Source organism: Hemitrygon akajei, chromosome 22 (assembly GCF_048418815.1).
Source record: "Hemitrygon akajei chromosome 22, sHemAka1.3, whole genome shotgun sequence".
In the NCBI taxonomy this organism is placed as follows: Eukaryota; Metazoa; Chordata; class Chondrichthyes; order Myliobatiformes; family Dasyatidae; genus Hemitrygon; species Hemitrygon akajei.
Window position 1 is genome coordinate 54,782,241 of NC_133145.1, and position 15,823 is coordinate 54,798,063.

At 43.7% G+C, this 15,823-nt stretch overlaps 1 protein-coding gene across 1 annotated transcript in view; it reads right to left on the reverse strand.

Moving 5' to 3' along the window:
- Positions 1 to 10,546, reverse strand: part of syngr2b (synaptogyrin 2b) — a 48,150-nt gene extending 37,604 nt beyond the window's left edge. The window contains exon 1 of the mRNA XM_073026271.1: positions 10,252 to 10,546. Coding sequence (XP_072882372.1) covers positions 10,252 to 10,350 — 99 coding nt within the window. The 5' untranslated portion in view covers positions 10,351 to 10,546. The remainder of the gene's footprint in view (positions 1 to 10,251) is intronic.
- Between the last annotated feature and the right edge of the window lie 5,277 nt (positions 10,547 to 15,823).

The following is a 15,823-nucleotide window of genomic DNA, read 5'->3' on the forward strand; positions in this document are numbered from 1 at the left end:
ACTATTATTAGATAGAGCCTTGGCTCAGGGGCATTCCCTTTATTCCACATCAGGGTTATGGAGTTAAGCACCATTCCATTCATCTAGCCTAGCACTCCAGCCTGGTACTGAGGGAATGCCACATTGCCAAAGATAGCCGCCTTTCAGATGAGACATTAAACTCAGACTCTAGCCTTTCATGATATTCCAGATCCCTGGCGAGTCAGAAGTACATGAGGGTTCAGCCAAGGTCCAGGAATTCAAACTTCCTTCCATATTTCATTACACTGCACCAGTAAATACATCCATAAACACAAGAAATTCTGCAGATGCTAGAAATCTTGAGCAATGCACATAAAATGCTGGGGGAACTCAGCTGGTCAGGCAGCATCTCTGGAGAGAAATGAATAATCAACCTGTTAGGCTGAGAGCCTTCATCAGGATTCTGGAAAAATGGGAATTCTGACACCATCCAAGCAAAAGACCCAAGCTGCGAAACACAGTGAATACACCTCAGGGTTATCCCCAGGGATCTGGGTGCATTTGGAAAGGCAGAGGTATTTAGTATTGAACTGAATGCATGTCCATTCTTTATTTCATATTTTGTAAGTGGTTGATTGAAGAGTAGAAAATTGGTTAAAAGATTTGTTTCTCCATTATAACATTTCTTACAATTATTACATAAAATGTATTGGATGACAACATGAATGGGTGGTTTAGTAAATTTGTAAACAATACAAAGAATAGCGGCATTGGGATTAGCATAGAAGATTATGAATGGGTGGATCTTAGGGACGATGGTGCCTATCAGCCACTCCTTTGCTTGAATTGTTGGAAACAGCTCTATTTCTATCTTTGATATCTCTTTTTTCCCTTTCAAGGTTTTTTTTTGAAGAAACTGACCTGGAGTAACACACCGACCCGCTCTCAGGGCCTCTCAACCAGCAGCTGCTTTTCGATATCCCAAGGACGCGGCCTGGAAGACCAGAGTGCCTTCAGAGTGCCGGATTTTCGTGGCTCTGGAGACAGGCTGATCCCAGGCTGGTGTTACTGCCACCGACTGATGTGCCGCGGGAGAACACGGACAATCGAAAGCAGAGAGCTGGCTGCATGCCTAGAGACCCGAGTTCTTTGGGCACAGGGCTCAGAAAAAGTAGCGCAACAGACGTTCAACACTATAAATCAGTGAGTTGTTTTGTTATGTCTCCCTTCTTGCTGTGATACGGGGACACCTCTTTTTCCCTTATTGGGGGTGGGGGGGGGGAAGAGACAGAGAGAGACAGGTGTCGAATTACCAGGTGAACAAGTAGTCTTTGGGGTACTGCAAGTCTGTGTCTTTATGGATGATTTGCTGCACGCTTGAGTGCTCGGTGGGGGAGGGGGTGGCTGCCGATTTTTTTTGCTGGTGGGGGAGGGGGGTCATTGCTTTGCTGCTGCTTATGCATGGGAGGGGGAGCTGGGAGGCTTTGGGGTTCTAACATTTAACTGTCATTCGTTGGGGCACACCTCTTCGCGGATGTTTGTGAAGAAAAAGATGTATATCATATACGTTTCTCTGACATCAGACATACCTTAAAAAAAAGATTGCCAAAGGATACAGCTGGATATCAATCTGTTGCAGATATGGGCAAAGCAGTGGCAGGTGGCATTTAATCTAGCCAAGTGTGAAGTGTTGTAATTTTTGGATGAGAAAATGCGAAAGGACACAGAGTTAATGGCAGGACCCTTAACAGTGTTGATATACAACAAAAACCGAGGGATCTTGAAGTCCAAGTCCAGGGCTCCATGACAGTGGTTGCACAGGATAGTAGATGGGTCAGTGTGTACGAGGTATTGAGTTCAAGTGTCAGGAAGTTATCTTGCAGCTTTAGCTCAGGTTAGGCGTCATTCAATTCTGATCACGCCGTTATAGGAAGAATGTGGAGGTGCAGAAGAGGTTTACCAGGGTGCTGCTTGGATTAGAGAGCATACAGTATAAAAGGACATATGACAACTTGGTTTGTTTTCTCTGGAGAAGCTGAGGGAAGATCTGATAGAAGTTCATAAAATTATGAGCGACACAGAAAGTAGATAGCTAATATCTTTTTCCAGGGATCAAGATGTCAGATACTAGAGGGCATGTATTTAAGGTGAGGGACAGTTAGTTCAAAAGGAATTGGTGGGGGGGGGGGGGACAATATTTAAAAAAAATGAAGAGCAGCCTGTGCCTGAAATGCATTGCCAAGCATTGTGGTGGAAGCATGGGTCTTAACGGGCACCTCAATATGCCAGGAATGGAGGCTTATGGACTTGTATAGACTGAAAGACCATAAGAAATAGGAGCAGAATTAGGCTATTCAACCCATCGAGTCTGCTCCACCATTCCATCACGGCAGATCCCTGATCCCACTCAACCCCATGCACCTGCCCTCTCACCATAGACAGTAGGGACCAGGTTTGTAGGCTCTGAATCATTTGTTTAATTAGTTCAGGATTGAAAACAAGCTGCTGAAAGTTGGAAACACAGCCATCTCCATCATGCGCTCTAGCCTCCCCAGCATTGAGAGCACCTTCAAAAGGCGATGCCTCAATAAGGCGGCATACATTATTGAGCACCCCCATCACTCAGGGCATGCCTTCCTCACATTGCCACCATCGAGGTGGAGGTACAGGAGCCTGAAAACAGACATTCGATGTTTTAGGAACAGCTTCTTCCCCTCTGCCATCAGATTTCTGAATAAACACTACCTCAGTTTTTTTCCCCTCTCTTTTTGCACTACTTTTTAATTTAATAGCCTATTTTATATAAACTTCTTATTGTAATTTATCATTTTTTATTATGTATTGCAATGTACTGCTGCCAGGAAACAACAAATTTCACAACATAGGCCAGTGATATTAAACCTGATTTAGATTCTGAGGGAAATGGTGTGGATTAGAGATGGTCAAGAGTGTTACAACCGAACGCGTGTTGGAAAGGATGAGGAGGATGTTAATTGAAGGAAGGGTGGAGATCCAGAGTGTGGGAGGGCAGAGGTTTAACGGGAGCCGTCACTGGTGGATCGGCCACAGATGGAAATTTTGGAACTGTACAAGCAGAGAGCCAAGCGGGGAAATGTGGTTAAAAGCCAGTCTGTTGTGGGAATTCAGTGCATCTGAGCAGCATCTATGTGGGGAGTAACGAATTGTCGATGGCTTGGGCTGAGACCCGCATCGGGGATATGGAATTACTCAGATAAACACTCTGTAATATTTTCTTTGCAGAGCCTCAGCACAGTCTAAATCATTCCCATAATGTTTAATGTTGATTACAGAACACAAGTGTAAAGGAGAACAAAATAATTATTACTCCAATGTAGCACATTAAAAACACTACGATAAAGAACAGAATTATAAAAACAAAAATACACAAAATAATTTATATACATGGATTGATTATAAAGTGACTGTAGGTACAGGAGTTATCACTCCCCTAAGCAATTTGATCATGAAAATCCTGCATCTCATTTTCTTTTGCCCCAATCCTGATAACCCTTCTTATTCTGGGGCACACAAGGTTAGTGATCTAGCTAAAGTAGGAAAAACAAATTTGTAATTGTCTGAGTCTGAGGGGGGGGAAAAACTGACAAAATAATCAGTATTCCCATTCCTAACATACAAACTCCATGTAAAGAACAAGCATGGATTGTGTTAGTGCGTTTTTGGGGTTAGGACATATAGCAAATAACTTCAGCAACTAACTTCCACCACCAATCTTCAAATCTGAGTATCGACTGTAGATTAAATTTAAAATACAGCTCTGAACAATGGGTTCCTGAAAGCCGTGAAACACAGTTAATGGGAAGACCAGACAATGTTGATTAAAATTCATTTGGGTGTCTGCGGTGTGGGTGCAAAGTGGGAGAACTTTGTGTGTAGTTCAAAGGAAGCAATGTAAATATGGAATTGTTCTTTGACTTTTAGCACATACAGTATCATGTGGCATTGGGTCAAGCAGACCCTCTTCCTCTGAAAGGGTCTCCTATGTTACCTGCTGTATCTCATTTTGTAGAATAAAGAGACTGCTTCATGTCTACCAGTACTTCTCTCCAGTGACTTTGTTCACATGACAACAGAATGTAAGGAATAGCAGAACAATGATTGTGGTATTTATGGACACCCAGCTAAACAACTTTTTTCTATCCTTCTGCGTCACACTGGAGACAGCAACCTCACACAGCAAGACAGAATGAGATTTATTATCACCAACTTATTTGATGTAAACATTGTTGTTTTGTGCCAGCAGCGCAAAGAGATAAAAATACCATAAGTCACAAAAATATTTAAATAAAGCTGAAAAGGAATAACGAGTTTGTGTTCGGGAATCTGATGGCAGAGGGGAAGAAGCCGTTTCTGAATTGTTGATTGTGGGTCTTCAGGCTCCTGTACTTCCTCACCGACAGTAGTCAAGAGAAGGCTTATCCTGAAAGGTGAGGGTCCTTAGTGACTTGCAGAAGCAAGTGCAGCAGTGGGAAGGGAGATAACATTACAACAGAGCCAATAAGGTGCTCTTACTGGAAAGTGATTGTACCCACTCAGACCCAAGACTGAGTGAATGCATCATCCTTAAAGAAAGATATCCCAACAAGTCAAGACCAATTCAATGTAATTACCACCAGCCTCAACACCCAAGGGTAGGGTGGTGAATTTGTGAAATTCATTGCCACAAACAGTTGTGGAAGCCAAGTCATTGGTTATACTTAAAGAGGATGTTCATAGGTTCTTGATTAGTAAGGGTTTTAAAGGTTACAGAGAGAAGGCAAGAGAATGGAGTTGAGAGGGATAATAAATCAGCCATGATGGAATGGCGGACTAGATTTAACGGGACGAACGGCCTAGTTCAACTATGTCTTGTGGGTAGACACAGGTTTGAAAGAATGATCAAAGAATTGAGGGCCATGGAAGGAAGTGGCACAGAAGAGGACAGGAAGCCAGAAAAGATCAGCTATGATCACACTGAATGACAGGGCGGGCTCAAGAGGCCTGGTCGGCTACTATTCCTACTCTTTGCTCTTGTGTTATGTTGGTAACACAATCAGGTCTCAATTAGAATAGAAATGAGGGCTGCAGCCAATGTGTCTGGGCAGAGGGTGGTTAATGGTAAGATAACATTCACAAGGTGTCCTTACACTAACGGGGTTAACAAGGGTACCTCTGTCCACCGTCTCAGGTTATTCTTCCTTTGGATGATTTTGGGGTGATTGGAGTGGGGTGAGGGCTGAGTGGTGAAATAGAACTTCCAGTCTACACCCAGCTTTGCTCATTCTCCTCCTGACTACTACCACTGAGACTTGGTCACAAACAGAGAGAACAAAACACAAATGGGTAACCCCCACATTGGGGAGGAGGGAGGGTCACATCCTAGAAAACTAGATATGGAACATCCACATTGTGATGTTCCATATCACAGAATCATTTCATCTGCACAACCCTTATCAACCCAGGAGATAGAAGGTTGGAAAAAAATTGTAATTCCATAAACTAAAATTCTATTCCAGCTCCTTGATTTTTTGATAGTGATTGGCAAATTCTGCGAGGGCAAACTTCCATTAGGCAGATTGCTGGAATGTAAGGCGGTGCCCATTCATCGAGTCTCATTAGCACACTTGAAAGGTGTCTCATGGCTTTAGCAGAAACACATTCGGGCAGATGACCGTGGCCTTTGATAAGACAGTTATGCTCTGCATTGCATCTTGGGGGGAAAGCACAGCATCTTTGAAAATGAGTAAACAGTCAACGCTTCCAGCCGAGACCCTTCTACAGGACTGATATCCTGATGAAGGGTCTCGGCCCAAAACATCAACTGTCTACTCGTTTCCATCAATGCTGCCTGACCTGCTGAGTTCCTCCAGCATTTTGTGTGTATTGCTTTGAATTTCCAGCATTTGCAGATTTCCTTGTGTGAGAGAGAGAGATGTTCATGAAGGAACGAGACAACTATGATATCTAAAGGAATAGCTGGCTTTTATGTTGTTAATGTCAGAAATGCACAATTCTTTGAGTCAGACATCAAAGAAGGCTGTAGCCAGCATCTGAGCAAGGCTAACTAAAGGAAGGTAATTAATTCTCATTCCTTAGTGTTTAATAATAATTCTCCATTTAGGTGAAATGATGTAGACACCACAGGGTAAAGTATCAGAAGTTATTACCGAAACCCCAAGGTTTAATCATTTCCTTTAGAAGCAGAGAAAGAAGTTGGTCAGAAGAGCGTTGGCTCTCATAGCATTCATTATATGACATAAATCGAAAGCTCATCTATATTAAGAAATGGTCTGTATTTGCATAATATCTGACAAAGAATCACAAACACTTCATAATATCACACACTCTTAATGTATAACGCCAACCACAATGGAAGAAACACAGCATCTACTTTGATGCCCCAGGTCCCACGCCCAAGGATTGTTGGCTGATGAATAAAACTCAAACAGGGCAGTTTGAAAAACAATTGAAAGCAGAATGCTAGAAAAACTCAACAGGCCAGTGGCATTTGAAGATGGAGAAATAAAGAGTCAACATTTCAACTAAATGACTTCTTAATGGAACTGAAAGAATTTTGAAAGAACACAGGTCCAAAGCTGCAGAGAATGGGGAAGGATGAAGAGAGATTCACCCCTGCTTTATGTTTGCCTCACAGAGCCTGCTGAGGCCTCTATTTTACACCTCCCTGGAACACAATGGCGCAGCCCTCCTACCCCCAGTGATATCTGGACCATGGGATATCGTGCTCATCTCTAGAATGGGGCTCAAATCCCACACCATTGCAGAGTTGTAGTCACAGGTCAGCACGTCATGGGAACCAGACTCTCTCTATAGACCCCGTCTATACTTCTTGTTACCTCACTAGCACAGCCAGCATAATCAAAGACCTCACAAACCTGGACATTTCATCTACTCTCCCCTCTCCCATCAGGCAGACGCCCGTACCACTAGGCTCAAGGACAGCTCGTATCCCACTCACTATGTACCTCATTATGATCTTGTTCAGTTTGTGCTGGAGAAGCCTGCAAGTTCCCGAGATCGCAAAAGTGGGGCAGAGTTTGGCCATCTGGAGCTTGGCTCCTGGTAGGTCCAGGGTGCGAAGGTCAAGGGAGAGGTTCCAAACAAAGAGCAATCCAACCAAGACCTCAGTGGTGGCGCTGGTAGAAGATGGCAACACATCATAACAGCAGTGAAGGGTCCCCAGTCACCCTGCATTCTGGACCCTGATCCAGATCTGTCAAGGACCTTACGGTGGCTGCCTATGCATCAGCCTCCTCACATAAAGTCACACACAGACATTCGTCATTAAGGGAATCCACCCTAACATCCCTGATTCCCCAACAGACAACCCCTTAGAAACATCATGCTTGATTCGAGTGATTGCACTCCCTGCTTTGCAACTTTAAAGTAGTTAGTCTGCATTGTTACTGTTTTACCTTATGCTAGCTGTGTAACGATGTGATCTGTATACACGGTATGCAAGACAATCTTTTCAATAGATCTTGCTGGATACATGTAACAATATTAATGAACCACTACACACTTCAGGAGCAAACCAGGAACACTGACGTCGTCACACTCACACAGAGTTGCTGCAAGACCCTTTACAATGGGAGCAAACGTAGCAAAAATAACCTTGCAGTCATTTATCAAAAAGATAGAAAATCTTTGCAGAACATGTGGGTGAAAATTTTGTTGCCCGTTTATTCCCCTCCAAAGATAATGCCTAACCTGCTGAGTTTCTCCAGCATTTTGTCCGTGTTGTCTGGATTGTCAGCATCTACAGAACCTCTTGTTTTTTTTCTAATTAATCATTAAAGCTAATTTTACCAAATAATAAACTAGAAACAACTGCACAAAAGGGATAAATGTTCACAGGGCTGCACTTAAAAAAGATTGAGACATACCCTCAGTGGCCATTTTATTAGGTACACCTTCTCATTAAGCAAATATCTAATCAGCTGATCATGTGGCAGCAGCTCAATGCATTTCTGCCTTGAATATATACAGCAACTGGGCCTCCACAACCTTCTTGGGAAGGGACTTCTAAACATTATTATTCCCCAAGTAAAGAAATTTATCTTCAATCATCGTCCTATCCTCAGGAGCCTGAAAACACAAACTCAATGTTTTAGGAGCAGCTTCTTCCTCTCTGTCAATTGATTTCTGGATGGTCCATGAACACTTCCCCAGTATTTTTGCATTACTGTTTATTTTTGTTCACATACACTCAGTGGACACTTTGTTAGTTACACCCTATACACTTGCTCATTAATGCAAATATCTAATCAACAGTTGCTGTCCAAACTTCAGAATAAGGAAGAAATGTGATCTAAGTGACTTTGATTGTTGGTGCTAGATAGGGTGGTTTCAGTATCTCAGAAACAGATCTCCTGGAATTTTTACCCACTACAGTCTCTATAAAGTTTACAAAGAATGGTGTGAAAAAGAATATTTTAAAAAATCCAGCTCTCTGTTAATGAGAGGTCTTCAGTAGAAGACCACAACGGGTACTGCTCCTGTACCTAATAAAGTGGCCACTAAGTGTAATTTCGGGGTCTGGAGTCTATTAGGGGAAGTTCCTGAGTAATGAAAGCCGTTCCTGTGCTGTACCTGCCAGAACCAGAGGAAAATACACAAAACTGCTCAATGTCAAACTGGGAAATGCAAGAGTGCCACTAAAAGAGAATGAGGAAGTGCGGGTTAAAAATCCTCCGGATTCTGGGCTGACAATACGATCACATAAACCAACTGTAGCAACACAAGCCCCTCCCCCCAAAAAAAAAACCAAGGCAGGAGGTATCGTTCTGTTCCAAGTTCGGAGAGGCCAAGTCATAAAATCTTAAAACAAAACCAGAGCCCCCCCCCCCCCCCCCCCCCCCCACACACACACACACACACACCACTTAAAACACTTCGTGTCATTCGCCAATGAAGCCTCGGCGTATAACTTCAGTTAAAGGCGCTAATATCGTGTCATCCTCCGCGAATAGGCCACAGGTTTTTTAAACACGGAAGGAGGAGGCGCCACTCAACACTAGCGTACCAGTCCCGCCTTCACTCCACACACCTTGGTGCGCCTACGGAACGAGCAACACGACTTGCAAAATAAAAGACCTTTCCCCCCCCAAAAAAAAAAGATTAAAGCCTCGTTATTAGCGCCGTGTAATAGGGAGGACGACGGCAGGATTGAATCATTCGGTGGGAAGGTGCCCAAGTCTCTCTCTGGCTTTTCACAGTAGTCTCAGCCTTCCAGAAGTCACCCTATCCCCCGTCTTAATTACATAGAACAAACAGTACAGCACAGGAACAGAGCAGAACCAGCAACTGCCAACAAAACAACCGTCGGAATGTTTGCAAGGAGGCAGCTCGTATTCCACGAGACACGGGAGCAGAATTAGGCCATCTGGCCCATCGAGTCTGTTCCGCCATTCAATCATGGCTGATCGTTTATTTTCCCCCTACTCCTCAACCTGAAGTCCCGGCCTTCTGCACGTAACCTTCGATGCCATGTCCAATCAAGGACCTATCAACCTCTGTCTTAAATACAATCAACGACCTGGCCTCCACAGCTGCATGTCACAACAAATACACCACCCTTTGGCTAAAGAAATTTCCCCGCATGTTTTGAAAGGGCGCCACTCTAATCCTGAGGCTGTGTCCTCTTGTTCTACACTTTCCCACCATGGGAAACATCCTTTCCACATCTACTCTGTCCAGGCCTTTCAACATTCCACAGGTTTCAATTAAAACCATCATATGTTCCTCGTATGATAACCCTTTCATTCCTGGAATCATCCTTGTGGACCCTTTCCAAAGCCAGCACATCTTTTCTAAGAGGAAGGGGCCCAAACCTGTTCACAACACTCAAGGCTGAGGCCTGACCAGTTCCCTAAAAAGCCTCAGCATCACATCCTTGCTCCCTCATCCCTGCAGCAACCCCGCCGTGGGACATACGGTTCATCCCGGACATGTGATTTCTCGGCGTCACTGTGGAAGCCGTCGGAGAAACGCGGATGTTTGCCCAGTACCGGGGCCTGGTCACAAAGGACAATGAACCAAATAAACACAAGTTGCAAAACAACTGTCACCAACTCTCGCCGTGCTTTTTCCCAGACTCAGCTGATGTTTAGCAGAGTCATTTGAAGTTTCTGCGGGGGGTTCATTCTTCGCTTCCTAGATTTGGCTGTGCCAAGTGCCATCGGTTCCTGAAACTGACCACCTCCGCCACAGAAGCCCAACACGGGGGGTCCCTGACCCCCTGCCACTCACCCAGCTTACGATCCGAGCGATAACGTACGGCTTCTGGAGAAAGTTCTTCAGATCAAACGCCCCGCCCGCCATGGCTGCGCCGTACGCGCTTCCTTCCATCTCGTCCGCTGCCGGAGGTGGCGAGGGAAAGCTTTCCTTTTCTCTTGCTTTTGCAGGGGAGGGCGGTGAGAAACGTAAGCCGCCGAGGTGAGGATTGCGGGTTAATTCCTCTGTTCGGAGTTCCCGGACCTCACGGGACACGTCAGTCCACTGAGCGAGCGGAGAGTGCGAGTGCGAGTGAAAGGGTCAGAACGTCATGTGACGGCACCTGAACCGGAGTCAACAACTTACAGCAGAATGGGGATGTTCCGCTTGGCCATTTACCACTCGCTACCCGCGCAACTGAACGCTGGCAAACACCAGAAGTTGGAAACCTCACGCGCAGGGGATGTGGCAGGAAGAAGTTAGTTAAACTAAGTTTGGCAAAACATTCCGAATATTGTTCAGGGTTTGTTGAATTTTTTCCCCAGTCTCGAAGGATTTGAGAGACCGCAGAAGCTGGAATCTGCAGTAACAAACCCTGCTGGAGGAACTCAGTGGGTCAGGCAGCATCTGGGGGGGGGGGGGGCGTGGAGGGAGATTTTCGGATAATATGTACAGTTAGTGGGGGGGGAGAGAGGAAGTGGAGAGTTTCAACCCGAAACGTTGACAATCCCCCACACTCACCACACCAAATCCCCCTTTATCCCACCACACCCCAGTCTCCTCCTCATCGCCCCTCCCTCACCACTCTCCCCACCCCTTCCCATCGCCGTCCCCAAACGCCTTTCCCATCACCATGTCCCCCCACCCCTTCACATCACCAGGCCCCCTCCCCCGCCTCATCCCATCACCCGTCCGCCCCTCGCCCTGTCCCATCACCCGCCATGGACAGGCCATACAAACGCCTTACAGAGTACATTGGGATTGCATTGTGATAACAGCTATACTACAGTGGAGCTCAATGCCGGTGCCATTTGTAGGAGAAGCAACAACACACACAAAATGCTGGTGGCCAGGCAGCATCTATAAGGAGAAGCGCTGTCGACGTTTCGGGCTGACACCCTTCATCAGGACATGTAGATGTAGGAGAAGCATTTTGACTCAGTTTGTGAATCTGCCATTAATCCCAGCTTTTGCAAGTGTTCTTTTAAGTACCTCCCTTGGTTAGAATTTTACTTTTAATTGTTCCTAAGTCCGCTTTGATTCTCTGAAGAGAACTTAAAGCAGATCTCCAGAGAGAAACAAAGTTAACATTTCAGACCAAAGATCTTTCAATCCAATGAAATGTTTCTCTCATGCTCCATCCCCTTCTCATTCTGACCTACATGTACTATATGTGGCTTCTTTTTCTGCTAACAGTGAGGCCCAAGGTAGATTGAGGAGCATCAGCTGTCTAAGTATCTAGCAACATCCTGGGTAACTGACTTTCTGTTAGCTACTTCTGCTGTAAGTGTGACATTGACTAAGTTACCTCACCACCCGCACAGCCTGAGCCGCTGAGCGCAACAGACCTATTGCCTTGCTTTTGGCAACTTTTACCTGCCTTTATTTCTCAGCCCGAAATGTCGACTGTACTTTTTTCTATAGATGCTTCCTGGCCTGCTGAGTTCCTCCACATTTTGTGTGTGTTGCTTGGATTTCCAGCATCTGCAGATTTTCTCTTGTTTGGGACCTGCCTTTTTTCCCTAGCTTTCGTTCATTTTCTCTCCTACTAACTACACATTATCCCACTGCCTGGGTGACCTCACTGCATCAGGAATATTCTCTTTGTTCTATCCATCCCCCTTCCACATTTCCTACAACTTAAATGAAACATTAACACAAGAGATTCTACAGATGCTGGAGATCCAGAGTTAACACACACACACACACAAACTGCTGGCAGAACTCAGCAGGTCTGGCAGCATCTATGGAAAGGAATAAAGTCGATGATTTGGGCTGAGGCCTTACTTGTTTTCTTACTTTCCCAGTTCTGACAAAAGGGTTTCCCTGCTTCCACAGATGCTGCCTGGCCTACTGAGTGTTTCCACCATTTTCTGTTTCTATTACAAATTTTCAACACTTGTAGTATATTTTTATTTTTGCAATGTTTCTCTTATCTGATTGGAGCACATCTAACATTTTTTTCTTTTCAAGCATTCAGCATTTGTGCTGTTCCAACATCTAACTACATCCTTCAAGAGAACCACAACCTTGATGTAGTTTGGATGGTTGCGTGCCTCAAAGACCCAGAAAGCTATGTTGGCTGGAGTCGGGGCTTTATACTTTGTGTCTTGGTAGGGTCACCCATGCCAATTCAAAGGGCAGGGGACAGATTAATAGTGGTTCATCAGTCCTTCAGGTTCGGGGGTTCAGCTCAGGGCTAACAACCTTGACTGGTAAAACAAAATTGTTATGAAACGAAAAATCCTTCAACATCTGAGTGTGACAGTATTCCTTAGCCTTTACCTGGGACTTGCATGAATGACAGTGGTGAAAACCAAGAGGAAGCTGCTGACGTGATGAAGGAAACCCAGAGATGAAGGACCATCATTGCTGCCCTAAACGCCAGCAGGTAATGGGCAGTAAATAAATGTCTAACCACATATTACAACACTGCAGAATGGTAGTGCTCATTTAAATGGGTATTTTTGCTTTCCGTTCACCTACAGGGCATCTTTCCTCGCCTCTAATTCTGCTTTACCTACCATGGGGCAGCACAGTAGCTAGCATAACATTTTATAATGCCAGTAATCCCAATTCTTTTTCCACTGCTGATTGTAAAGTGTTTGCATGTTCTCCTCATGATCTTGTGGGTTTCCTCTGAGTGCTCTGGTTGTTTCACACATTTCAAAGATGTTCTGGTTAGCTGATTAGGGCTTATTGGGCCAGAAGGGCCTATCACCATATTGTATCTGTAAGTAAATAATTCCTCAAAAGACACAAGGTGTTAACTGCGTTAGAAGTAAAATCTAATTCAAATTCAGTCTGAGAGTGAAAGCATTGCACAGAATCATAATCATTGCACAGAATCATGTGGCATACAAGAAAATCTTTCTTCAGTTTTAATTTTATTGAAAAAACTGCCTAATTATGTCACACCCTGTTGTTTCTCCATAACTTCACAATTTATTTTCCTCTAAGAGGATGTATGCTCACTTTTCTTTTGAAAGTCACCATTGAATCTGCTTCAGCTGTCTTGTCCATTGAAGTTCATTATAAATGCCTGGTGGAAATGAGTCCTCAGTCACATGCTCTAAATGTTTGATCTAGTCATGCTGCAGTACCAAATAGCAGAAGCAGAGTAGAACAGACTATTATTCCCACTTTTTCAAAAAGGAACTGCTTTTCCATGGATTTCATTTGCAATTAGGTTAAGTCTGATTCTCCTGGTTTCTGGTTCTCCTTCCTGTGGAAACAGTTTATCCTTAATTATTTGATACAAATATTATAGTTCCCTTAAAAAAAGTCCCTCCAGCTGCTGTAGCAATGAGTGGCAGATCATTACATTTAAACAATATGTAAAAGGCACATTTTTATAAAGAGTAAATAAACAACAGATCAAAATCCAAAACTCAAGCAACTTTCTGACATCTAGTTCCTTCTTGGCTGACCCCAGCACACCCTTGGGTTGTTCTGGTTGTTAAAGCAAATGCCTCATTTCACTGTATGTTTCCATGTACAATGCCTATAAAAAGCATTCCCCCCTCCCCCGTAAGTTTTCATGTTTTATTGTTTTACAACATTGAATCACAGTGGATTTAATTTGCCTTTTTTGATACTGATCAACAGAAAAATACTTTTTTGCGTCAAAGTGAAAACAGGTTTCTACAAATTAATTACAAGTACAAAACACAAAATAATCGATTGCACAGGTCAGTATTTAGTAGAAGCAACTTTGGCAGCAATTACAGTCTTCAGCCTGTGTGGATAGGTCTCTATCAACTTTGCACATCTGGAGACTGCAAATTTTTCCCATTCTTTCTTACAAAACTGCTCAAGCTCTGTCAAATTGCATGGGGGTCATGAGTGAACAGCCCTGTTGAAGTCCAGCCACAAATTCTCAATTGGATTGAAGTCTGGACTCTGACTTGGCCACTCCAGGGCATTAACTTTGTTGTTTTTAAGTCATTCTTGTGTAGCTTTGGCTTTATGCTTGGGGTCATTGTCTTGCTGGAAAGCAATTTTTCTTCCAAGTCATAGTTCTCTTGCAGACTGCATCAGGTTTTCCTCCGGGATTTCCCTGTATTTTGCTGCATTCATTTTACCCTTTACCTCCACAAGACTTCCAGGGCCTGCTGCAGTGAAGCATCCCCACAGCATGATGTAGCCACCACCATGCTTCACGGTAGGGATACTGTGTTCTTAATGATGTGCAGTGTTTGGCTTACACCAAACATAGCATTTAGTCTGATAGCCATGAAGCTCAATTTTGGTTTCATCAGGCCGTAGAACCTTCTTCCAGCTGACTTCAGAGTCTTCCACATGCTTTCTGGCAAACTCTAGCCGAGATTTCATGTGATTTTATTTCAACAGCAGCTTTCTCTTTGCCACTCTCCCATAAAGCTGCAATTGCTGAGGCACCCGGGCAACAGTTGTTGGTGCAGTCTCTCCTATCTCAGCCACTCAAGCCTGTAACTCCTCCAGAGTTGACATAGGTCTCTTGGTGGCCTCCCTCACTAGCCCCCTTTCTTGCATGGTCACACCGTTTTTGAGGACGGACTGCTCTAGGCAGATTTACAGCTTAGCCATATTCTTTCCATTTCTCGATGATGGACTTAACTGTACTTCAAGGGATACTCAGTGACTTGGAAATTTTCTTGTATCCATCTCCTGACTTGTGCTTTTCAATAACCTTTTTGTGGAGTTACTTGGCATGCTCTTTTGTCTTCATGGTGTGGTTTTTGCCAGGATACTGACTCATTAGCAGTTGGATCTTCCAGATACAGGTGTATTTTTACTACAATCAAATGAAACATCTTGACTTTCCATTTGGAGGTGTGGAGGTTATCTCTGTTTAACTATTTATGTGACTTCTGAAATCATTTGCCTGTACCAGTGATGATTTGGTGTGTCATATTAAAAGGGGTGAATAATTATACAATCATTTATTTTGTGTTTTCATATTTGTAATTAATTTAGATCGCTTTGTAGAGATCTCTTTTCACTTTGACACAAAAGAGCCTTTTCCAGTGGCTTGGTGTCAAAAATAAAGCCAAATTAAATCCTCTATGATTCAATGTATTAAAACAATAAACGTGAAAACTTCCGGGATGGGGAGGCTGGGGTGAATATTTGTTATAGGCACTGTACATATGATAAAATAAATGAATCTGAAAATCTTCTACAGTTGAGATGGAACTTGCCTTTATTATTTCAAGATCTGATTATTTCAACATCAGAATCAGGTTTAATAATGCTGCCACATGTTGTGAAATTTATGTGGCAGCAGTACATTACAACACATAGTTAAATCTACAATTTACAGTAAATGTGTATATATATTTAAACTTAAATTAGTGTTGAATCTATCAAGAATTTTAAACATTGTGGGGACCATTTTTGAGTTATT